Source organism: Cyanistes caeruleus, chromosome 1 (genome assembly GCF_971803275.1).
Source record: "Cyanistes caeruleus chromosome 1, bCyaCae1.hap1.1, whole genome shotgun sequence".
Taxonomy (NCBI): Eukaryota; Metazoa; Chordata; class Aves; order Passeriformes; family Paridae; genus Cyanistes; species Cyanistes caeruleus.
In genome coordinates, this window is record NC_141701.1 from 47,675,299 (window position 1) to 47,701,912 (window position 26,614).

Here is a 26,614-nt window from a genome sequence, read left to right on the forward strand (position 1 = left end):
TTAACTATCAATCACCTAGAGGCACACAATCTCAACTTCCCTTATGAACTCACTATTCGGAATTGTGGAAAAAAAGTACACCAACACAGATGGTGTGACAATACCATGACTTACAGATCACTGTGACAATGATGGTGACAACTACAGATACTTCTTTCAGAGGCTACACACATGAAAGCACAATCCTACGTAACGAGAAACAAGGAGAGGCTAATTGCAGCAAAAAAAAAGGCAAGTGGTACAGAGCAAAGAAATTCTGAAAGAAAAATATTCCTAAATAATGAAACTGATTTAGGACACTTCTGTGGATGGAACTATTTTCCACTGAAAACCAAGGGAAGTTGCCAGCTTTACATCCTCAGCTCACGTGATACAAAGAAATAAAATCCAGACACAAGCCCCAAAAACAAAATCACAATCTTCCCATTAATTCCATATGACCTCTATTTCTAAAGGATATGTTCAAACATTTTTAAAGCAGGTTATGTGGTTAACAGCTCAGTTTGGCTCAGGACTCTGAATACACATGGGTAAGAAATGTGATTAGAGTAACCAACCGGATAAGCCAACAGTAGTTCATTCTTACTAAGGATGTAGCTAACATTTTATCTGATCTAACAGCATCATACATTTTGGGAATTTGTGGCCTGTGGCAACAGAAACTCCCAGATTTAAATGTCAGACTTCACAAAAAAAAAAAAAAAAAAGGCAAGATGCACTTCTCAGCCACTTCATATATAAACAGTAAACACAGCAAACACAAATAAAACCTCCAAGTATCTGACCACAAATAAATGCATGTTTTCAGACAGCACCTGCTACCCCACCAGCCAAACCTCATCCCCCCCGAGGCTGGCAGGCCAGATAGATTAATTTTGAGGACCAGATGCCGCCTATCAGCTATCAAACAAGAACACTGACTTACAATAATGAGCTGTGTTTCTTTAATCAGCTACATTAGCATTAGAGTCAAGTGTTATCCATTTGCAAGTCAGGGTCTCTTCCCAGCTGTATTTACATGGGTACACACTCTTGAGTATTGTTGATTCCACATTTTTTGGACCTTTAAAACCAATTTCCAAGTACCAAAACAGGTTTGCCCCAACTTTATGTGAACTTCCTGGCAGTCTTAGCTTTATGTAACAGCACACAAATAGTTGTAAAGAATAATAATGAATTGTACACTTAACAAATTATTAATCAGTTATAAAATTAAGCATTACATTCAAATGACTCCCATAGATATCCAAGAATCCATTCTGTCTGAAGTGAAAATTGCATTTGATCAGAACACCAAAGATACAATTAGTGTAAGAATGGATTACAATCAGGTAAGCACTACTTACACAGCCTCAAATTATCCTTTCTGTATGTCCACATGTACATATATTTTCTCTATTTTCCTAAATACAACATCTTTGTATGTACTCTCACACACAGTTTAACGGGATTCTTTTTTTTAATTGACCAAATATTTGCATTTCTACAAAACTTGTGCGAAAGGTCACCATCACCCTGTCAAATTTATAGCTGCAGTATTTAATGGAGTTTTCTAGAAATATTTAACACTTTCAGAGGTGACAAAAGTTTGGAAACAGAATGTAGTTGATTTAATAATAATATATATTTTTTTAAGGGAATAACTGTTTCAAAGCAGAATATAACTTATCTCAAATATACTTTTTTCCTGAAGGAATCTTCAATGATTCCACAGCACTTTTACTACATAGATCAAAAATTTTAACATAGCAACTGAAGTCATAACAGACACAACAACAAAAAAAATCAGCTGATCTGTATCCTGTTCTATCCAGATCTTATAACTCTTTCTTTCCCATGTATCACAAGAAGGAAGATACCAAACATTAATTTAATGTTATACTACAAAATACAACACACATTCATTTTTGCCAGTATATAAAGAATTTTCCTTAAAACTAGAGGACACCATGAAGCACATGATTTAATACTGATTCATATTTTATCTCTAGGATCTTAATGCATCAGAAAAGCTGACCTGCACTAAATTAGTTTATTCTTTTTAAAAGTAACACTATTGTATTTACCACAAAAGTGGTATTTATTTCATTTTAAGTATAAAAATAAACTTGAAGTGAGGCTATATAAGGTCAAATAGTTTACATTCAAAAAAGTAACTGGTCATTGTCTAACATTTTATACTGTTACACATCTGACAAAATGACACTTCAATGTTAAATTAACATGATTTCCCTCTGCACAATCAAACAAAAATCATGCAGAGAAAATGCTAATTAAAATGTTTTAAGCAGTTGATAATCAAAGTAACCTTTCCTTGACCCACATTAGGATAAGAAAACCAAGCAACAGAAGGCACTTAGGCTAGAGTCTGACCCATTTTCTCTCTAAAGCTAAAGAAGTTGCTGGAGAAGCTTCAAAAGGAAACAGAAAAATTTACCACTAAAGCAAATTAAGGTCGTAATTTAATTCAACACCTTTCCATTTGCAAAAAGAAAATTGCTCTCAATAGCACTCCAAGTGTTGACAGTAATTTAAAAATTGCAGATCTTGCAGTAATCACACCAAATTTTGAACTCTGCTGAAGAGTTCAGGAGTTGAAGAACGGGATTTTTTAAAAAGTTTGTAACTACGCTTGCCAGTCTTTTCTGAATTTTAATTTAAACACAACAGTAGCACAGAAAGATAAATGTGTGTGATGCAAATATTTACTGTGGCAGGAAGCAGCTCTTAACTTCTAGTTATTCACATTAAATAAATTCCCAGATCAGACTTTCTTACTAATACATATGCATGACCCTTACAGCTGGATTCACAATGACCTGACTACCAGCATGCAAACTGACAAAGCATATTACAAAAGCAGGACCATAAAGCACAAGTTATTCTTACTACCCTTCCCCCTTCATGCATTTTACCCTTTGTATTCTTTTATACTTACCATGCCTTCAAAGCCAACTCTGTAAAGGTTTTTAGCACCATTGTCCCAAAGAACATATGCTGCGCTATGTGGACTCGACGCACTCCAATCTTGGATTTCAGTTACCTATTCAGTTGTGAAAATAAGAAAATGGTTCCTAGAGCAAAGACTCAGAAGCTCAATTTGAACTTATTCATTTCTTCAAAATAATTAATGATATTGCAGCTTTACTAAACCTGATAAAATTTTCTGAAGCTGTTTTCTGCTTTATGCAAGTGTTCCCTAGGTGTGTTAAGGTAGAAGTCTGAATATATACTTCATAGGCCTATTTTTCTTTAGTATATTTGGAGGTTATCTAACTACACAAGCAGAGAACAAAATCTGAACTGCTCTGAAATGTTCTTACCAGAAGCAGATTCTAAGACAAACAAGACAAAATTTTTTCTAATTGTTTCAATATGTCTGGTTTAACTTGCATTAGCCTGCTGGCTGTGCACTGTTAAGAGACAAAGTTTTATTTGCAGAGCCATTATGTTTAACAGTACAAAAGGAGAGTGAAAATGTCTTTTGCTGACATTTCTGAAATCAGGAGACCATGCACCAAATTCTGAAAACACTGCCATTATTTAAAAAAAGGAAAAAAAAAAATCAGTTTCCAGAATTTGCTTTCACTCTTATTTATATTTATTTAAACAGTGTTTCTTCCATATATGATGTACTTTTCCTCATTTAAAAATATTTATATGAATTTATATATGCAAAATCTAATTTAGTGTATGTGTATATATATATATGTATGTATATATATATATATACGTATGTATATATATATATATATACACACACACATATTTTCAGATGTATAGGCAAACAATCACCCTAATACAAATTTAGTACACAAAGCAGACCATGCAGGATAAGATTCATTTTGTGAAGTTTCAGAGATTTCACTGTATCTTGACATGGGAAGAGGTAAATAATTGAGATGAAAAAAGTCGCATTTATATATATCTTGCTTTAAGAGATTTAAACTTTGCCTTTCAGCAAAATTCAAAATTAAATCCCCAGAAGTCCTAAGGCTTCCATAAATGTCTAGGATATAAAATAATCTGAACAAGAATAAAAAATAGGCTAAATATCATATTCAGGAACTTTTCACTCTCCTTTAAATGCTGTTTAAGTGTATTAAAAATAAATTCAACAAAGACCAGGTCACCAAGACATAAGGGCATCCAGTTCTCAAATCTGGTGGTAAAAGTAACAGTATATTTTACAATGCCTGTTGTATGTTCATACTGATATCAAACTTTCATTAGTTCTCAAGGTAAATGGAAGTTGTAAAAGGAAAATATGCAAGGGTTATGATTAGTAACTTATCATTCCGTATAATTTTCAATAAATACAAATATTTTCACTATAGCACTGCATCAAAAGCACTCCTATATTGTCCTAAGCCAGTAACATAATATCCACACCCAAAACTTGTGAAGATTTTTAATTTTAAACTGGAGAAGTCCCTATAATCATTAGGTGAAAAACAAAACCCGAGGGTACCAGCGCTGAAAACCAAGAGCAAGAGATACACAAATGTGCTGGCCCACAAGCAGTAAGACTACAGAATGCAGTGATTACTAGACAGGGTTACTCCTGATAGCTCTGTTTTTATACCAGCTCTCTAGCAATACTGAAATAAGCTCAAGATCTTAATGTTGCTACAAGTCAACCATAAGCAGACAGCCATGACAAAAAATTCGTAATTAAAACGATTCTGTGCTGATATTGTAAAAAAATGCAAATTAAGATGTACTAAAATGTAAAATACTGGCTATGGTAGACACACCCTCCTCTTTCTAAACACTTAAGAATTACAAAATAAGATTTAAAAATGCCCAGCCAATTAAAATAGTAGCTTTCAGGATTGTATTTTTGCTCTACAATTAAAAGGCCACTGAGTCCATCACATGAACAAAAAGGTGCAGCTTTTTATTTAAACCAGTTTTATTTTTACCTTTCCTCTACGCCCATTGCCACCATCTTGATCTTCCCATTGCCAGTCAACTCCTCGCACCACCCTGGCACCTGCAAAGATTCCTCTTGCTGTAATTTTCTTTGATTTACGTCGAGACTCCAACAATACCCTGAAGTTATTAAAAGAAGAACCCACAAATGTCAAGATAATAAAGGAAGTCCAAAACAAATCTTTGGGGATGGGAAGGAGAGCATCTTAATACAAAAACAACCCACAACTGCAGATTTCAGTGCATGAATCACACAAGCAGCACACAAGACAAAAACCCGCACTCTTCCAACATCCGATTTATTGAATATTCATAATTAGTTTTTTAATTTTAACAATTTTTCTCCAGACTTCCTAGTAGGAGCATTCATCTTGTAAATGCTTGCATATAGATCTGTATTTATATTAAGATCATTAAAGTACATGCAGAGCCATATAAACATATTTCAGTTTCTCTTAGATGCACTCTGAGCCAATACTTCTGTCCCACAACTGCCCTGTCACTTTTATTTAGAATTATGCTATTTAGAGCATCTCTTTTCCCCCCCTCCCTCAGTTTTTCTACTTGCTTTTTATTGCATCTCTTGGCAAATTTAAGTCAATATAGTAGCATCCATTTTTTCAGTCATATTATGCATTTTTTTTTAAGCAAACTCTTCTTTTCCTTCTGACTTCAACAGGACTGAAGTAGATAAGCCTAAACAGAACAGTATACGATTGTTTAACTAGAAATCATCATCTCAAAAGCCACCAATTTTCATGCAACGAGACTTCTTACTTCATGCCAGGAACGTTGCCAGACAAAAGAATTTTTCAGCTGACATTCAGAATGTTTCCTGACCACTTCAGGAAATTTCTCAGCCTCCTGCTAACTTTTAACATCCAGCAGATGGCACACAAGGGAAAAGTTCAACTGTTACAATCAATGCAAAGAGAATGTGAAAATACTGACCACTTTTTTTCCCTGAGAAAAATTAAAGTTATTGAAAACACAAGGTAATCTTGTTTAGAGAAACTTCTTAAAAAGTTCCCAACACCTAGAAAACTGAGACACAAACCTACACACATTACTTCATCATGCTACCCATATGATATCCCAAACTCAAAAATAAAATAGTAAGAGCATATGCTTCCCTTCATCAAAACGTTCTTACATGTCTTTTGCCATTTTCCTGTGAGACATTCCTCAAATTCAACAGCACTGTTTTGCTATTTTCTCCGCCCTAAAACAGTTAACTTCCATCATTTTTTTCTCAGCTAAGCTTGATCCAATAGATACAGCTCCTTGGCAGAAGAAGCTGCCTTCTAGATAAGAGCTCAGTGAGAGTAAACAAAGAAAGGAAGAAAGTGACAAGATGCAAAAAATTTCCAGCAATATTACACAGTGTACAATCGATCTTCAAAACTAAAACTTGTGCTGTATTCACCATAACCAACCTCTTAAAACTACAAAGGAAACGTCAACCTACGAAAGAAAAGAAAGCCTGGCAAGCATTCTCAAAGAAACAAGACTTCAAAAAAAAAGAAATAGAGAACATATGTATTTTGTCACCTATTCTACTTTAACTACACTAAGCCAGCATTTCTAAGTCCAGCTTCTAAATCTTGTTCTGTATTCAACATTCCAATTGAGAATAAGTTTATGATACCTATTTGGTACCTAAAGCTAAAAAAAAAAAAAAAAAAAAAAAAAAAATTCTTACATTTTGAATAACCCACTGACTTGGCCATCTGAGCCACAGTTAAAACTTAAACACAGACCCTATAAGACACAATTTGAGACCTCAGGTTGTGTGCTCCAGCCACTTCCCTGAACCGTGAAAGAACTGTTTAAAGCACACCACTAATTTACAAAATCCTTGTAAATCTAACTTCTCCAAGAAGAAGATATAGATGTTGTCTCACACGTCACATTCAAATGAGTACCATATCGAAAAAGAAAATATTTTGATGATTTCATGAAAGAACATTCAGGAAACATCACAGAGGTGACACCACAGTGTCTAGCCTTTACGCAGTGTTTTTCTGTGGCTCTCCAACTATTTAGCAGCAGGCAAGTATCACTGCTCTCACTTATCTGGTAGATAAATCATAACAGAGAGGGGCTTTGGACTGAGACAAATTATTTAAAGTCAAGAACACCTATGCAAGCACACACTAAATGCAATTTTTTTCAGAGTTCTCCACTGAAAGGTGATAACAGGTGTTTAAGAACATGAAAACCAAGGCAAGGGTAGAACAACCCTGCATAGCATCTTTTCTCTGCTTCCTGTAGTGAGCAGTTTAAACAGTTCAAGTCCAAGTTTTTATTCCCAGATCATTCTGTTTTCCATAACCTTCAAGGAAGGTATATTCCCTCAGTCTGTCCACACCACTATTGAACCTAATTAAACCTTCATATTCAGAATTCATTAACAAATCTTTTTATGATAACACATAATGTAAAGGTAATTGCCTTTGTTTTAAAGCTGCTATATGATAACACAAAAACTAGGAAAGCCTCAAGGAGATTAAGCAAAACTGAATAATCATATCCTTTTTCCTGTACTACATTCTTCCTAAAGTTTCCAGGTTTTCCAAGATCCAAAGACTTATGCTAGTTATCCTCCTCCCAGAAACAGAATCTAACCTTGAGCCACTCTCTTACCTAACCCAAATTTCAGTAACCAAATATTCAGTTTAAAAGTTCACCACAAATACCTGTTCCTACTTGATTTCAGAAGGAGTAAGTTAGGTTTTACCTTTCACTTCCCGGTGTAGTAATTCTGTAAAAACGATGCCTCAAGTGATGCTTGTCCCCGTGATAGCAAACTGTGCACAAGTCATAATTTGTGCATTCAGCACACTTCCATCGGATACCAATGATAGGCTGCTGTCGACAAGTATCACACATAGTCCCATCATGCTTGATACCTGTGAGAGGGAAACCAAAAAAACAAACAAACCTAAAATCTTTGCTGCATTGCTACACAGACTTCTGATGCACACCATTATAATTTGAAACCATATACTAGAAAGTCAACAATAAAGAAAAGCTGCTGCTTATACCCTATCAGCCTATATCACTGAGGGGAAAAGATAGAGGACTTTGCCTTGTATCTCCAGTTGTCAGTTTGCTCCTGAAATATTCTATATTCTCAAAGCTTAAAAAGCTGAGAAGGCTATGTCTGCTTCCTTCCATCTATACAAAGGAGAAAAAGAAAATGAGAAATCTTTTCACTAAAAGTTGAAGAATAAGAAACGTTTATCAAAATACACAGGGCAATCTAGAATTTTATCTCTAGAGTACAGCTATCAACACACATTCTATCACAAAGGCTACTGTGCTCCACTGTGTCTGACAGCTTGAAAATTACTGGTTTGACTTACACATTTTGTACACTGGAAAATGTAAGTGTTTGTCTCTATTCTTTTTTATACAGGAAAAGAATTAAGCTCTCTTGGAGAGATGCCATTAGCTTGATGAAAATCTGTTCCCATTTTTGAAGCATTTTACTGTTATTCTGATTTTGTTTTTAAAAAGAATGTGTCAGAGACAGACCAGATGTAACTCACCAGCATGGGCTCTCACAAGCCTTCCACAAAAACTGATCCACTTCGTATGACTTTAGTCTTACAGCTCTGCCAAGCTACAGCAGAGTGAAAATGATGTCACAAAATTTTCATCGACCCATTCTGAATAGAGTGAACAGCCTCAAGTTTATTTAAAAAAAAAAATCAAATTCTGCTGCTGTTTGGAAAAAATTGAGCAATAGAAGAGAGAAGCACTAGCATTCAGTCTGTAGCACTAGACAGAAATGAGCACTAAGAAACTAAAGTATCACAGAAGTTTCCCAGTCACTTCCCCTTAAAAAAAAACCCAGATCAGTCTGAAATTAAGTGAGGAAAAAGAATGGATTCTGCCCCCTCCAGAAGGGATGCTTTCAGAAATGACTGCCAAATTCACTATAAAATCACTATTAGTCACTTACACCCAACAGCTGAACCATCTGTAGCAAAGAAAAATCAACAGTTGAAAAGGCAAAACTGAAGGAAATGCCTTCATATTTGATCATTTCACAGAAACATATAATAGCCAAGGTTGGAAGTAACATTTGGAAATTCTCTGTTCCAACAACCACTGCTCAAAGCAGGGTATGCGAGAGCTGTATGCCCAGGATCATATCCAGTCAGGTTTTGAGCACCACCAAGAACAGACTCCACAACTCAGCATATTCCAGTGTTCAAGCATCCCTAGAACAAAAATGTTTCTTCTGTTTCAGCGGAAATTCCTGTACTTCAATTTGTGCTCGTTGCCTCTTGCCCTGTCACTTGACACCGCTGAAAAGAGCCTGGCTCCATCCTCTTTAGAACATTCATCAGGTATTTATATACACCCTTAAGATCTCCCTGAGCCTTCTCTTCCCCAGACTAAGCACCAGCAGATAGATCCCTCATTCTCTTCCTGTAACAGACGCCCTTAAAACTCTGCAACACATTTGTAGCCCTTCCCTTTACTCTCAGTAGGACTACAGTTGCTCTAGGGATAGTATTGAAGCATTTTACTCTTTTTTTTTTTCTTGTTTCAAAGCCAAAGTCTTCAAAAGTGGCTGCAATAAGAGCACTGAAATACCTTGTTAGTGTTTTTGTCACCTTGTTTAAAAAGTCTAACTAGTTATAGTATATAACTATAGTTAGACTATATATATAGTATATAACTATATATATATACTTGGGGTTGAGAGGTAGTATTTGTTTTTGTTTTATTTCTAACTGATTTCTAAATTGGCACTTCACACAGAAGTTACACATTTTTTGATTATATTATTTAATGTCTGTTGAACTTCTGGGAAGGAATTGGATGCTGTAGGATTCTTTCACTTGACCCAACACCAGGAAAAAGGACAAAAGAGGTATAATCAGGAATCACTTGATACAGAATAGGTCATCTCACTATAAACTTAAAACTAAACACTTCTTGACAGTAAGGCAAAAGCAGCTATGCAAAACTCAGCAAAATTTCTTTATCAAAGATTAAGAAAAACATTGTACAAAGATATTTGACTCAAGTAATTTTACTGACCATAGCATCTTGGACTTAAAAAACAGAAGAGTGCATGCCTGTAGTTGAAGTGTCTTTTCTAAAGGGACATACCTGTATCTCACAGATCCCTAAACAACATCCTGATAGATATGGCCTTTCTTCATCCATTCCCTGACACATGATTCCAGCAGCAACAGCCACTTCAGCGCATGCTTCACCTGACCATGCTACTCCATTCTTTACATTATGTGAGCAAAAGGCTTTTGCAGAGCTGAGATGCAAACTGCACCAAGAAACATACCAGGCTGGAAAACAGCCAGGAGGAAAAATATTCAGCTGAACTGATTTCCCAGCCTCATTCTTCGAGGTGCACAACACTACTGCCATGAGAAACAAAGAACTGGAAGGCAGGAGTAGGCAAGTAATCCTCTTACACAATGTCTAACCACTGCACCAGAGATCTGGAGGAAGAAGCAGATTTGTAAGCTTCTGGTCACAGTGGACTAAGAGACCTTGAACTTCCAATGCTAAAAAAAAAGGTAAAAGAAGGTGCTACTACTGATCACATAATGTGATACTAAACTCTTACTCATGGTCATAATACAAAAAAAATTAGATCAATGATACATGTTAAAGATTACTGGAAGAATTAAAGTTTGATTAGATATTATAGGTACACAAGGGTGGTTGGTTGACCTTGCCTGGCTGTTAGGTGTCCTCCCAATCAGTCTCTCACTCTCCCTCTTCAACAGGACAAAGAGTGAAAACAAAATGAAACAGCTTAGGTCAAGCTAAAAGTTAAATTATTCACCATCACAGGCAAAAGAGATTTGATTTGGGGAAAATGTATAGCTAATTAAAAAAAAAGAGAGAATGGTGAGGAAAACAAAAACTAAAACACCTTCTCCCTATACTTCACCTTCTTCACAGAGACAACTGCATTCCTTCATTCCAAACTCCTCTATCTCCCTGCTTTTTCCCAGGGTAGATTAAACTCACAGTCTTTTTGGTTGGAAAAGGCCCTTAAGACCATCCAACCTAACACTGCCAACATCACATCCCTAAGCACCGTGGTGCCTACACATCTTCTAAATACTTCTAAATGGTTATTCAACCACTCCTCTGAGCAGCCTGTCCCAGTGCTTGGCAACCTTTTTCATGTAGATGGGGAATGGAGGGTCAGCCTGTAACAGCTCCTTATACTGTTCCCCTACCCCATTATTGGTCCTCTCCACAAACTTTACCCCTTCAGGAAAACACTCTTTAAGCATGGGCTCCCCCATGGGCTGCAGTGAGGATTCCTGCTCCTCTGTGGCATTCTATGGGTGGCACGGGGACAACGTGCATCACCGAGGTGTCCATATGCTGGTTAACCATCCACACACCAAAACTCAGCACTGAGGACCTGACGGTGTCACTACACATACTCAGGGGGAGGGAAGGAGATACTATGTGCAGTGTTTCAAACTAGTTTAGTTCTATCCCAGCGGACTGAAGGCTCATCAGCATCGAGATCATGTATTTCAATTTACTTCTACCAAAAAAATTTTTACTTTTACTTTATGCACTTCAAAACCATCCATTATGTAAAATCAAAGCACAGTATGTAAGAACAACCAGGAGACCGCATCAAGTGTAGGCTCTGGAGCCAAACTAAAACCCTGCCCCAAAAGCAAAATCTGTCACATAATCTGTCTTCAAAAGGAAGGGTGTTTAAGAAAGCTTGAGAAACACAAATGTTACAAAGTTTATATTATATTAGGAAAGAATGCATTCATTAAACTATTGGAATAAATTAAAGTGCCATAAAAACTTCAAAATTCAAACAGCAGCACTATAGCTGACCAGCTGTGCACCAAAAGAGCGCTTTAGCTCTCTAAACTGAGACTAACAAAAAAAAACAAAACTTCTAAATATTCTTCAAAATTTCCTAGAATCAGGGTATTTCAAAATTAAACAGGTGTTGTGACATATACACTTTAAAAACCAAAACAAACCAGGTAATGAGAAGCGTACTTTCACCATGCCTAATGACTTTTAAATAGCGGCCATTTCCTTATGTACATTCACCTTTAGTAGACCACAAAATCCAATATTCCTGATGTCCACTTGTCATTAATGCTTTTTACTATTTGAATTTCATATTAGTTTTTCACCTTAATGTCATGGTTATCTTCAATTTTCTCATCTCTTCCCAAATCCTCTCTGGATTACCTAGCCTACCATTCCTGTCTACTCATTTATACATCAATTTTACAGCCTTTCACAAGTTTTTGAAACCCATGCTCACTCTTACAGCTGCGAAAGGAAATAAAAGCAGTGTTGCTCAAATTGCTATTTGAATTTGTTACAAATAGTTCTTTTGTACTGAAGATAATTAGGTGGTAATCTACAGCTGTCCAATAAAGGGATTTTAACAGTAAAATCAGATGTACAAAAGGTATCCACAACACTCACTGCTAAACACAGAAGACACCAATAGTTATTTCCCTTCTCAGAACAAACAAAATCTGGTTTCCAATGGAGTCGTTACTCTCTACTCAACTGTAATGAACCAAAATCCGTGCATATCATGACAATACTACCATCAGGTATGGGACTCTGTAAACAACTTAAAAAATTGGTTTGTATACACACTGACTTAAAAAGCAGTAACAGTATTTTGTTCTTCCTATTCCTTCACTCCAGACTATTTTTACACTACAGCCAGACTCCAGGTAAATTGAAAACAAAGAATTCTTAGAGATAACCAGTTAGATTCTGAAAATCTGCATGAAAACTCCAACCAGTGTTCCCACAAACATAACTCTTCTACTAAATACACCATTTGGAAGTAGCCAACTGACCAACTATTATTATTATAGATGCAAAATGCCAGACTTGCTAAAGCATGTGTCCTATCTGGTAAGGGAATCACAAGATACACAGGAAGGGAGAGGATTATAGTGTAGGAGACAAGGGGAAGGGCAGGAAGAAAAAAGAACACGTTTATTTAAAAAAAAACAGGCCTCCCAAATATCACTACTCAGGATAGTGTATTATCAGGAAGCTATTATTTTTTTTTTTTTTAATTTGTGAGGGCTCCTGTAAATATTTACAAGTAGCCACTAAAAAAATCTTGACTAAGACAATTTGCCATATATTACACTTGATGTTCTAAAAGCAAGAACAAATAAATATGCAGGATAAATCATAAGTGCTCTGTCTTTTAAAATGTTTTAACATAGCTGACTTCATGATCAATTATGCCACTTTTGAGGTACAAAAACCTATTAATACAAGTACAGAAAGCCACTCATCTTCCACAGGTAACACCTAGATTTTCAATATTACCAGAATACAGCACACAATGCTTTCCAGACTGCACTGCTGCACACTCCAGCTGGGGGATAATTCTGTATCAAGATTTCTATTTCCTGATCCCCTCCACCACCTCCCCTCATTCAAACACAATTTGGTAAACATTTTTGGCAGGAAAAAAATAATTGTTACTCTGAACCAACTGTATAAGAAAGGAAATGAATGACAAATGAATTCTAAGCTTTATAGAAAGCAAATCTTCAAAAAGAGAATAAACAGAAAAAGTTTCTGTAATGTTCATGACTATTATGTGAATACAGCCAGATTTTTCTCTACAAACATGCTACTTGTCTGGCCTTTACCTCAGGTAAAAGGCTGCCTTCCTTACTAAATAAAAAGCTTGGATTACAACTTTCCTGCTTCTCTTCAGCAACTCAGAAAACTACTCCTTTCTGTTTCTTTTCCACAACACTACCAAAAAAGGGGGACACTCAAGACTTGTAGATCCTGGCAAAAGGCTACTTCACAGAAAAAACAGATTTGCAAGTAATTGAACAACCACACTGCACTACTGATGCATCACATCTGACCACTTGTTCCACTGAGAAGCCACCTACACAGGACCTACTTAAGTTTCACTTCTATGTGAAATTTTGATTCTTTTCAAATGTTTGCTTTACCAATCCCTCTCAAGTGCCCTGTCTCACTTAAAGCAATCTAGGGCAATGTAAATATGATCACACCAAAGGACAGCTAATACAGCAAGCCTGGTAGACATAACCAAAACAATCCCAAACTTCGTATCACAAGTCCCTCATGACCCAGGTGACTACATCTGGAGCAAAGTATTTATAAGACATTCTTCTTACTCATGTAAATGAGTTTTCATTTTAAGAAGACCATCCTAGTATCTTAGCACTAAGGCTATTCAAGTTTTCTAAGATGTTAACAGTGTCACAATGCTGGTAATAGCCTACAACCACTGAAAGACAAGAACAGTGTATTTTTTAAGTCTATGAAGCATAGTTCTGGCATACACATATATATGCACATACACAAACCAAACTCAATTTGCCATTTAAAAAAAATAAAAAATAAAAAATAATAGAATGAACTTCAAACATTACTTCTATAACACAGTAAGTTTCTGAAGGAACCTACTGAACTACTGTTCCCAGCTGCACAGGCCTCAAACTCAACACAGTAACTCTGGCTGCCAGCACTACTTCTAAGAACCTATAATCAAGACTGGTTTTGAATACATAACAGAACAAACTCCCAGCAATAACCAATTTTTATTTTTACTACTGTATTTTTATATTTATTTTCACTATAAACTTACAATCATATTGTGACTGGAAATCCATGAACCAGAGAACTTTTTTCATTTTAAACTGTAAAAGCCATGACACACACTCCACTTAGTATCATCAAACAAAAAGCCACCCCATGCCTTTTAACATTTCCTTGCTCAACAACATCATCAATATTACAACAATAAATTCCTGTCACCTAATCCCACTTACATTAATGTCCCTAGAGAAGTATCAAACGATCATCCAAAGTCATACTCCCTTACTCTAAACAATGGACAGTCACCACTATAGAGAAAAAACAAAGTATTACCAAAAAGTAAAGAAGGGAAGTGATTTAGACAAGACTACAAAGTGAATCAGCAGTAAACCCAGGATTTCAGTCCAAACTGACAGCACCTTAACTCTATTAACTTTACCCTTTTGTTACAACTACTTTACAGATTTTTACTCTTCCTATCTCCAGGGAATAAAGACCTGAAACGTAAATTTCCTCTAGCAAAATGCAACCCTAAGTACATCCACGCAACAGTTCCATGAGGATGATGCTCACCAGAAACCTCAGGAAGAGACACCATTTTGCTAAGTGTGACAACAGCAATGTGTGTGACACAGTGTACACAGTTTTATCTGAAACAGAAGTTAAAATTCGAATACAAAAATATGAACAGAAACGAAAATTCAGAAGGAATAAAGCAAAAAAACAGGAATAAAACTATGACAGTTTCAAAACTGAGTATTAAGCCTGGGCTTCCAGATACAGTTAAGAGGACACCATCTGCTTGCAAATACGTCAGGCGGGGCCAGAACAATAAGTATTTGAGGCTCATATGCAACATTTATGCATACGCTTCAGTTCTAAGCAGAAGCAGTCCCACTGGTTTCTACAGGACATCAAACACCGGTGAAAGTTTCTAAGCATAAACATCTGCAACACAAGCACAACTTGAAAGACTCCCCTTTCTTGCTTTAAAAGCCCAATGCAAAAGGATTTTCAAAAAAAATATCATCATCATGCCAACTGAGAGGAACGTACCCAGCCACTGAAAAATTAAATCCATCTCAAAGGATAACCATGCAATATTTGGGGTTCTTTTCGTGGTTTTAACGTGTTTTTAATTAGTCGGAATGAATTCCATGATTCTGTCTCCTCAGATCTTTTAGCTTCAATCTACTGCTATAATTTTCCTTGCTGTAACACTACACATAGGTGGCACAAAGATGGTCTCTCCATCATAAGTGAAAGACACATTACAAAAGAGTAAAGCTCAAGTGCCTCAACAAATCAGTGCAAACATCTCATTACTGAGGCAATCCTAACTGGCTCAAAAGCCACCTCACGATATTTCTGAATAAACTTAACAAAATTTATATTTTTCTGTGTGAGTTTTCACTGTAAAAACAGGTGCTAAAATGAACATTTCCCTGCAGTGTTTGCAACAGTAACACTGCCGCATAATATCTGTCCAGATCAAATTCCATTGTCCAAAATGACTGGATTTAAAGCACAAATATCAAGCAGCCAAGTAATTAAAAGAATGAACCCATGCACTTTTTTCCTCCCAGTACCTTTACTATTTTACAGTAGCTTTGGCAATACAGATAAAAGGCAACATGCAGATTACAGGCACAAAACCACAGTATTTCAACCACTTAGTGTAACCTTTAGTAAAAAGGTAGTACATCTCCTCTGCAATTATCCCTATACTAGTGATTCAAGGATAACTGACACTATTTTACAAAATTGTTCTGAAATATAAATTCAAAAGGTGGGGATCGGGGTGTGAAAGCAAACCCAAACCTTGGTGTATCACCCTCTCGGCTTCCACTCTCCACCTCCTGCCCAGCACAAGAGGAACCTGCAGTCTGTGGCAGATCACTTTTGCTTTGTCAACCCCAATTTAGCAGTCCCGGGACAACTTCTGTGGCCGCGGCCCCGCGCTGTACATTTGTCCCAAGTTTGCGTGTGCACACACAGACACACGGACGCGCACAGACACACACCACGCGGGGAGGGGGAGGGTGCCTGACTCCCCCCCGCCCAAATCCAAGGCAAAGGCGCACCTCTAAAAGGAGAAGGAAGGGCGCAATCCGCTCCCCAGGACGGGACCCCCCAGCACCCCGGGGTGCTGCCCCCGGACCCACCGCCGTGGGGGTGGAGGAGCCTCCATTCCCTCCCCGCTCACCGGTGGGCGCGCTGTCGAGGATGCGGAGGTCGTAGGCCCCGGAGCAGCGGTAGTTGGCGGCGGTGCCGTTGTCCCACACCACGACCACCTCCTCGGGGCTCTCGAAGCTGCGCACGGTGCCCACATGGCCCTCGCCGCCATCCTGCTTCCCCCACTTCCAGTCCGGGCCGCGGACCACCCGGGCCCCGACTCCTTCCACCATCACCCGGTTGTTCCGCGAGCTGCTCATCCCGGCGGTGGCGCCCTGAGGCGGATGGAGGGGGCGCGCAGCCCGCAGGCGGCGGAGGGGGACCCCGATGGGGGCGGCTACCTCGGGCGCCGGGCGGGAATCTCCGTCCGGCTCTTCTCCTCCTTCGCTCGCTCGTTCCCTTCCTTCCTTCCCTGCTCCTTACACGCCCATTCCCCGGCCCCAGCGGCGCCCCCCGCCCGCTCCCACCGCCAGCCCCGCTCCCGCCGCTACATCCGGGACCTGCGGCCGCGACGGCGGCGGCTCCAGGGAGACCGGCGGGGTCGCCCCCGCCCCGCCGCGCTGCGCATGCGCGGGCGCGGCGGCGGGAGCGTCGCTCGAGCGCCCCCTGCGGAGCCGCGGCGGGTACTGCCCCGCTCGCCCTGCCCCGGCCCGGCCCCGGGGCTGCGCCCGAGGGAAGGGCAGGGAGCCGAGGAGCGAACCGGGGTTGTTAGTCGCTGCCGGCAGCGCTGCCGGAGGCTTCTCCATGTCGCCAGCCTGGCCATTCCTTCTGAAATCGCGGCGTCCTGCCGCCGAGGGCTGTGGCGCCGCCCCGGCCGGCCCTGAGGTGATGGTGTGGTGGCAGCGGCGGGAGCCGCTCCTCGGCCGCGCTTCTCGAACCGCCCCCTCCTTCTCCATCCACAAGTTGTTCCTGTCGCCTGTGCTTCAGTGTCAGAGGGATTATCAATTCAATTGTAGCGACCTACCTTAGGTAAACCATAGAATTTTTGAATGGTTTGGGCTGGAAGGGTCCTTGATGATCATATGGTTCCAACCCCCCCTGCCACACCTTCCAATAGACCAGGTTGCTCAAACATCCATCCAACGCAACCTTGAACACTTCCAAGGACGGGACATTTTATGAATCTACAGTTCTACGATTCTAAACCTGAAACCTGTGTAGTGGTTTTCTCATTTTCGATTTACTTTTGTGTCCTCACATCCCATTTTCTTTTCAAATTGTGGATGTGAGGCTTGCATACTACCGAGGTGAGGTTGGTGGTGCCGTTCTTTTGTACCCAGGAGCGTTTGAAGTTGATGTTCAGGTCTGCCAAAGGGAGGAATCAGTACCTCCCCCTGCCCTTCCCACCTCGGAGGATCCTTCACGGGGGATGTACCTGCAAACTTTGAGCCAATACCTGCAATGCAATTCTTCATAAACTACCCTCTTTGTTAGCACTCTCAAGACACTCAAAGATTTCCATTAACTCCACACATCCTTGCTAATCTTTTATACAATATAATCCTTTATTTCAAAAATGGCCCCTCCATTATTTTTATCTCTCCTTTTTTTTTTTTTTTCTTTTTTTTTTTTTTTTTGGTCACCTTTTTAAAAGCATCTGTCCTAAAGGATAGACAAGTCTGAACCAGACAAAAGAAAACTATTTCTTAGTCAACAGGGATATGGCTGAAAAAAGGCAGCCCAGCTACCTTATGTTCTGGGTATTTTTACTGTTTCTGTGCTTCCTTCCACCTTTGTGGTTATTAGTACAGCTAGATGAGTCTGTGAGGTCATCTCCTGACTTCTTTTGTGTAGTTTTTTACAAAAGGCATAACTCAGCAGAATAATAGGAACATGTAACCACCAGGCCACCACATTCCTCACATAATTTATTCCTTCTTAACCCCTGCTAAGGCCAAAGAATGTTACCTCGAACATGACATTTTGCCCTGACAATAGGCAATCCCAAGCAGTATCCAATTTCTGCTCCTGCAGTGGAAACCTCAAAGCCCGTCAGATACCACACAGTTGCCAGGCAGTGTGGGTTTTATAGCAGATGCTTCTCCTTATACAAAAGCTACCCACAGCTTGTACTTATTACATTTGTACATGTCAGATTTTCACAGAAATTCTGGAGGTTTCTTGGTATATCAAATTATCTAGCTGGGCTCTTGTTGGAATAATTTGCCCATCTGCCTCATTTCACTTTTTCCTGCTTTGATAGTTATGGACAAGTATAAGGTTTGCACATGCCTAAGGATAACCCAGAGCATGTTTTTCTATTACTCTCTGGTACAGTTAGATAAAAAAGGCTTTTTTTAGTCAGGAAAGGTATGCCAGAAATAACTGATCAAGTCTGACATCAGAATTAGTTCTCTTGGAGACAATCTGAGACGTTCATCCCGTACATTAATTTTTCCACAAAGGCTATATCCTAAATTACACACCTTAAGATATTCTACTGCTTCTGCAGTTCAGCAGCTATGCCTGTGGGTAGATATTATCCTGGAGCTCCTCTCCCCATAATCCTTCTGACAACTCATGCTCTGTCTATCACAATAACCTCTGCCTCTCCTCCCACTCATCTGATTTTTCTATCAGATGATTTACTTGAAAAAAACAGAACCTCTAAAGATGCCTGGATCATTTCAGAGGTGTCTTGGACACATAAGTAATAACTGGAACCCAGTATGTATTGGACTGAATATGACTGCTCCCTCAACAGCTGACAGTGTGTTCTTTACCAGCTCAAAATACAGAGACTTGTACAACTTTATTTGTGTGGTAGAAAAGAAAGGCTGGATAGACTGATCTGATACATTCACTTGCCAATGACTACATGACTAATTTCTGCACTCTAATCTCCTATCATTTCTACTCCTATATGGCCACATATAGTTGTGGAAGGTGCAAAATCGTTATTGGCTACATGATTCAGTTTTCCAGAATCCCAAATATTTTTATTGTATTATCTCTTTGAATCATACATTATATTCCACATTCTGTGGACCTGTTTAACCAACTAGTAATGAAAAAATATTTTTAGCTCTTTAATCTTTTATTTGAATTAGCCTTCAAAATAAGCAGTAAATACTGTTTTCAGATGGAGATTTAACAAGTGACAGCAGGGCATAGAAAAAAGATATAGCTTTGGGGAAAGATTTTCAAGTTATGTTGGACAGTTAGTGGTCCTATCTTGATTTTTTTTGGTATCAGCCACAAGAATATTCAACAGCATTAGTGCTAGAATAATAAGCAAGAGAATCTAATTCTGAGTAAGGACTGGAAGACTATTGGAGACTCACAGAAGGGTGTAGATAAAAGAATCAGAATGTAATGGGAGAAAGGAAAAAGAGAGCTTTGAGTTTTGAAAAGAAGCTGATCTAAGATTAGAAATAAAACAAGCAAAAGTATAAACAAGATAGAGATTCTATAGGAAGTTGTGTCCAATTAACATATTTTGACAAGAAAAGTGACAGATACCACATTTTGATATATGTGTCAACATTTTCTTTAGAAACTGGGAAACTAGCCACAGTAACACCTTAGGGAAAGAACTCATATTAATTTTTCAGCTGAAAAACCCCTGTTAGCTTAAGGCCTTTAGTGAGGCAGAAGGAGTTAGCTCCTTGGATGTCTGTTGTACACAGAATAAATGCATGCAGATTTTCAGTTGTCTCTAACAAATCTCTGGTCCCTCAATAAGACTGTTGTCTTCTCCTGATGTGTGCTGAGACCTTCTCATATCTCCTGAACTGGCATTTGCCCCTAATTGCACAGAACAGCCATTCTACAGAAGAGAAGGGAAGCGAAGAGGATTGAGCCCTGAGGAGCACTGATGGTGACCAGTAACCAGCCAGATGTGACCCCATCACCACAACCCCATGAGTCCTGTCCTTCAGCCAGTTCTTCACCAGCACTGTGAACCAGCTCATCCCATGTTTGGATAACTTGTCCAAAAGGAGAAAGCCTTGCTTTCCTACAGAAAAAACTGTGTTCACTGTCCTTCCTTCAGCCATTAGATGTATGACTGTATCATAAAAAGATACCAGATTGGTAAAACAGGACTGTCTTTTGTGAATCCATGTGCTCACACTCCAGGTAATTTAATCTATCAGTCCTCAGATTGTGGGGGAAAATGCCATCTAAACCCTCACTACTGGAGTTATCAGACAATTTATTTCTTTGCTTTTCAGGTCTACAATCTAAAAATTATACTGACAACCCCCCTCAAACCTAGGACCAGTAGAGGAATGGGACTGTGGGGGTTTTTGCACTATTAAGACTGGCAGAGCAGTAACACCTTCAATTGCTGCATCAGGAGCAAGCAAGGCTCATCTGCAAAAGGCTTATTTATGGTGTTGCTGGCCCTGTGAGACAGTGCTTGCTTTGAACACCTCAGGTAGTCCTGACAGAGCAGCTGAATCACAGCCCAGAGGAAGGGAATCCACAGTGCTTTAGGCAAACTCACGCTAATTGCAAAGACTCATTCATCCAGTGCAGGAGTCTGGCTGCACAAAATGAGCTAGTGAATGAGTTTTCTTCTGGCTACCCAAAATTATGCATATTGCTGAATCAATCTCCCAGCTGATGATTATGGTCTTCCTCACCACTTCCTGCCATATTGGAGCAATCCAGTCAGGGGCCAAGAGAGAAGACCTCTGGTCTGTGCATACCCTGTAGACTCATTGGTTTCATTGGAAAACAAACACTTTTATAAGAGTGACTTTTCCTAAGAGCAGCTGCCACCCTTCTGAAGGGTAGGGCAACTCTCAAGACAACTCTCATAGTCACAGGAAACAGGACTTTGGAGAATGTTCAGCCCATGCTCCGGTCCATCAAAGCCATCCAGAAAGCTACTTGTCTAAACTCTGCCTGGTTGCCTTTCAGATCTGCAAAATGTCATGCTCCAGCAGGAAATTCTAATGGAAGTATTTGCCTGGATTGAAGAGAGGCTTTGATGGAGGTTTCTCTGGACTGTCTTGTTTGATTAAAGCTGAACTTGTAGTGTAGTATCTGGAACACATAATGGAAACAGACCACAGAAAGCGAACGGTGCTATCTGGAACACAGAAAAGGGACTGTGCCTTTTCCAGGAAAGAATTCTATATTAAAGACTTGCTTTTATACATTTCAGAAGAAAAAAATCTCAACTTCTTGGGAAGATAATTTTTAACTTCTGGAATGATGAGGTTTTGTTTACTATCTTGCACAAACCTGACTTCTTAGAACTTGTCATATGAAGGATACATATAAATAGCTGTGTATGATTTCAGAAAGAACATCTAGTTTGGATATAATGAGAACATTGTAGTTTTCTTTTTAAATTACAGAGGTAGAGCTTATTAATTTATACTGATCTGAGGCAAAAAGTTCTGCTTCCTTAGTTCAAGACTGTTTTAGAGCAGGCACAGTTTTTTAGTCCTCCTCTTGAAAACTGAAAGAGTTGTAGACTTTAATTTTCTCCAAAATTAGTTTTCCCCAAAAGGGATTTTGTACCACAGTTCTTTCCTGTGGACAAAAGTACTGGGAAAAGAACCTGGGAATAAGGAAGCAACTGTCTTGCTTTTAACAAAATAGGCCTATTCTTCTCTGTAACTTAAGTAACTGAGGAAGACAGAAATACTGGCAAATAAGATAAAAAATACTGTCTTACTGAAAAAAAAAAAAAAGCCTCAAACATGGTGGGTTTTGTTGTTGTTTTGTTTGTTTAGTTTTTTTGGAGGTTTTTTTGTTTGGTTTGGTTTTTTTCGGTTTTGTTGGGCTTTTTGGTTTTGTTTTGGTTTGGTTTAGTTTGGTTTTGGTTTTGTGGGTTTTTTTAAATGAATACTATGTAATTCCACTCCACAGAAACTTCTGGCCTGATGAACATACCACTTATACATAATGTATATTTTCTAGAACCCGAAGTAGCAGTTAGGAACTTCAGGGCACATCCTGTTTATCCGTGGTTTAGTGTTAAAAACAACCCTAATTCCGCAGCCTCTGCTGCCATCGCGTGGCCGTGACACATCTCTCATTAATGCCAAAACTCACCCGTGTTCTTAACTTGTCACATTCTACTTCCTCCACTTTATTTACCAGATTCTTTACCCCAGCACAACCCAATTTTCTTCCTCAATTTTCAGAAATGTCACGAATAATTGGCATTTGTTTTTTCCCTAGTTTCTGCAGATTAAAGTACTTTTAATGTCAGATGGTGAGCAAGTTGTCATGCACCAGAGTAAATTGTTTTTGTGGGCTTGGTTTTCACCATACTAGTGGCATCCTCTATGAAACTGTTAATTACAACAGATGTATTAACCCACAATGTCCGTAACACTGGATTTTTTTTCTAAGGAGTTTTATCTCCTTTTCTAGAAAAGAAAAACAGCTGAGCAGAGAACAGAATAAAAATACATTATTTAATTTTCCTGCTGTGAAATAGAAGCACTCATATGGAGATCTGCTAAAAAAGATTTTTTTTTTTTTTCTGTATGTAGCTAAAAACCTCAATATGTTGAAAAAAGTGTTTTAGGATAATAATAATGAGCATCCTTGAATCTTCTTACTTGGTAAAGGTTTTAAGTTTTACTGTGCTGAACTCTTTTGAGTGGTGAGAAAACAAGAAACCTGTGAAGTTAATCCTGATGTTTTAAATATTCAAAGATAAAGTAACTAAAAATTATGTAGCAATCTAGGGCATACACACTACAATACTGATGTTTGCATATCTATAAAAATTCTCCTACTTAGCACACCTTAGAGGACTCAAAAATGTATACTTACCTGATATTTCCAAGGGTTTAGACAAATAGTGTTGTTTAATTCATAGATGATTTTTAAATTAGGTGATGCTTTGCAAGGAGGGATTAATTTCTTCCTGGTATTAAATTTCCTGATTGCAGAGATTGTAAAGAAAGTACTTATGTACTTGAAATTCTAAGATGTAATCAGAACCAGCTAGGTCATATTTTTAGACTGATAGGAAAATAAACTATATCTCCACAAGTCATCAAGATATTTTAAGAATATTCCTGCTTTATGTGAATGGTAATTTTTATTGCAATTAATGGGGCCAATCGTGTGCATACAGTGTCCTGTGTCAAGTACAGGTTTGTCTTGTATTACAAAGGCATTCAATATTCACTAAGTAATGCCTGAAAGATGGCTTCAGTACCAAAAGACACCTCTGTTTAATTTTAACAATCCTCCAAAATAGTAACAAGCATTGAGCAACTCCATTTTCTATGTTTTGTCATAAGAAAATTGTTCCAATCATAACATCATGTAATCCTAAATTCTAACAAGTAATATTTGCAGTACACTCTGACAGACTTATTGAAATCTGTATTTATCAAAAACATGGCTAGAGTTTTTTTTTGTAAATTAAAAAATCTGGTGCTTAACATGACAAAACGCTTTGCATAAAGTAAACATTTAAAATATACATTTCATTTAAATTTGTATATAATTCTTATAAAAAAATTTCACTCTTAACATGCTAAAGAAAATCTGACAAATTGCCTAAAGGACAAAGATTCATTGAGTTTATTTCTGACTCCACTGAACTCAGCTGGGACAATACTGCTGATGTACATAGAAAAAGAGTTTACCAAATGTATACGGCAGTTATTTCACTGGGGAGGGAGGTGTTATCATTATTATAAAGCATTCTAAGGTATTTTGGTTTTTTGTGTGAAATACAACTATTTATTCTTTTATTCTTGTTGAAGTGATTATGAAAAATTTAAAACAGGCAAATAAAACTGAGAATGCTTTACTGCAATAAATCTTCCTTGAAGACAGGAAGAAATTTAATGTGGATTCAACATCCAGCTCTACTGTACTCTTTCAAAAATTCCCCAAGTTCTGTAGCAGCTTATGTTAATATCTTTAATGAAAAAAAAATGATAAGACAAATGTCTTCAGTATAGTTTCTCACTTCCAAATTTTATACTTTACTGTTTCATATTCACAGTTTTCAGCATGCCCTGTATCTCTGATTTCTGAAAAACACAATTTTAAATTAATTCACAATTCTGAGAATTACACTCAGTTATATATATCACAGAATTCTATCCTTCATTTTAACTCTTCTGTGAATATTTTAAGTGAGTCAAAACAAAGTTTTCACTATTACTTAAATACTAAATTTTATTGTTTTTACAATGATGAGTCAAATGGTTCTGATCCTCTATTAACCATGATTTTCTATTTAGCAGTTTGCCAGCTGTAGTCGAAGGCAGAGAACTGATTTCATGCAGATCAGATCCTGCAAAAGTCATCCTGAGGGAGACAAATATTGAACAGTCTTCTTGTTGCAGCAGCCGTTGAAGGTATCTTCAGTCACCCGGAGAATAAAACAATACCTGCTATGCCTGCTGATTGAAATACATTTACTTGAAGAAAACATAGTTAAGGGAAGAAGGTAAATCAAATTATCATAGAATCATAGAATGGTCTGGGTTGGAAGGGACCATAAATAACATTTAGTTCCAAGCCCCCTGCCATATGCTGGAACACCTTCTACTAGACCAGGTTGCTCAAAGCCTCACCCACCCTGGCCTTGAACACTCCAGAGATTGGACATCCACAACTTCTCTGAAATCTCTGAATCTACTGTCATCCAGTTTAAAGCCATCCCCCCTTGTCCTACCACTACAAGCCCTTGTAAGAAGTCCCTCTCCATCTATCTTGCAGCCCTCCTTTAAGTACTCAAAGGCTGCTTAAGTGTCCCCAGGGCCTTGTCTTCTGCAGGACGAACAACTCTTGCTCTCTCAGTCTGTCTTCAGAGGAGAGGTGCTCCACCCCTTTGATCATTTCTGTGGCCCTCCAACAGGTCCACATCTTTCCTGTGCTGAGGACTCTAGAGCTGGGTTCTCAAAAGGACAAAGCAGAGGGGGAGAATCACCTCCCTTCACTGCCAGCTACACTCCTTTTGACGCTGTCCAGGATGCTGTTGGCCTTCTGGGCTGCAAGCAATTGCCAGGCCATGTTGAGTTTCTCGTCCACCAATATATGTCCCAAATAATTACTTTTTAATCCTTTGTTCCTTCCAATTTTACCACCAGGAAGGGCTGAGAAATACTTCTTGAGGGAGTGAAGAGAAGAACCATGGAAGAAAAAGATATGGATGCAGGGGAATATGAAGAAAATAGTACCAGCAGCAAAGCTTAAGAAAGGGACAACAGAAGCAGCCATTCCTAATGACACAATTATTGATTTTTTCATGAGCACCAAGAGTACAAACACAAACATAGCCTGGCTTTTTCCATCTGAAATTTGAAAAGCCTCCAACACAGAGCATTTTCACTGACTTCATTCATATTTTAAGAAAAGACAAATAAATAATAAACATGAGGAAGTCTTGAGAAATGCTGAACTGAATTTTTCAAATGCACTTTTTTTTTCCCCATTCCCTTACTGATAATAAATATCACCAACACTGGATACTTGTGTTAATGGAAAACTTTTCAGATGTTTTATGCATGGACTTCACACTTTTTAAGTATCCCAAGATAGTTTATGCTGACACAAAGGTATTTTTCCCACTTTGTTAGATGAATACTAAAGCTAAACAAACATTAAAAGAATGTAATCAAACAGAACCTTGAATTTAAACTTCTGAGGTTAAAAGTCAAAACTTTGCCCCTCGTCAGAAGTGCTGCTCATTGAAATCCATTCCAAGAGTGGGCCTACAGAGAACTGCAGTGGGACCAGCTTGCAACTGTCCATTGGAAAGTTGGTAAGAACATAATGATTCTGTCCCAAACCCCAAATGATCATGGAACCATCTCCATACACAAGAGATAACATGAGCATAGTGCAGCCTTCTAGTGATAAAAGCAAATCAACCTGTGACTCCTCAATTGCTCCTGTCAATTATTACCTATTGCTTAAACAAAATAAATTGGGAGACAATATAAAA

General features: G+C 38.3%; 1 protein-coding gene and 1 long non-coding RNA gene across 10 annotated transcripts in view; one reads left to right on the forward strand and one right to left on the reverse strand.

The window, feature by feature from the left end:
* MIB1 (MIB E3 ubiquitin protein ligase 1) overlaps window positions 1–17,287 on the reverse strand; it is a 77,872-nt gene extending 60,585 nt beyond the window's left edge. For 4 of the 8 annotated variants that reach the window (XM_086890458.1, XM_023921253.2, XM_023921255.2 and 1 more), the window contains exons 1-4: window positions 16,757–17,279; window positions 7,676–7,847; window positions 4,926–5,055; window positions 2,939–3,043 (exon numbers count right to left, since the gene is read on the reverse strand). In XM_086890458.1, coding sequence (XP_086746584.1) covers window positions 2,939–3,043; window positions 4,926–5,055; window positions 7,676–7,847; window positions 16,757–16,985 — 636 coding nt within the window. In that variant the 5' untranslated portion in view covers window positions 16,986–17,279. Of the gene's footprint in view, window positions 1–2,938; window positions 3,044–4,925; window positions 5,056–7,675; window positions 7,848–16,756 lie in introns of all 8 variants that reach the window. The other 4 variants (XM_086890449.1, XM_023921254.2, XM_086890474.1 and 1 more) reach the window with 2 other exon arrangements.
* Window positions 17,288–17,326: 39 nt separating this feature from the next.
* LOC147655483 (uncharacterized) lies at window positions 17,327–26,614 on the forward strand. 2 transcript variants are annotated; one of them, XR_015287354.1, is made up of 3 exons: window positions 17,327–17,694; window positions 24,909–25,114; window positions 25,758–26,614. It is a non-coding gene; the product is annotated as an uncharacterized LOC147655483 (long non-coding RNA). The 2 variants fall into 2 exon arrangements; XR_015287353.1 differs by having other exon boundaries at window positions 17,347–17,694; window positions 24,906–25,114.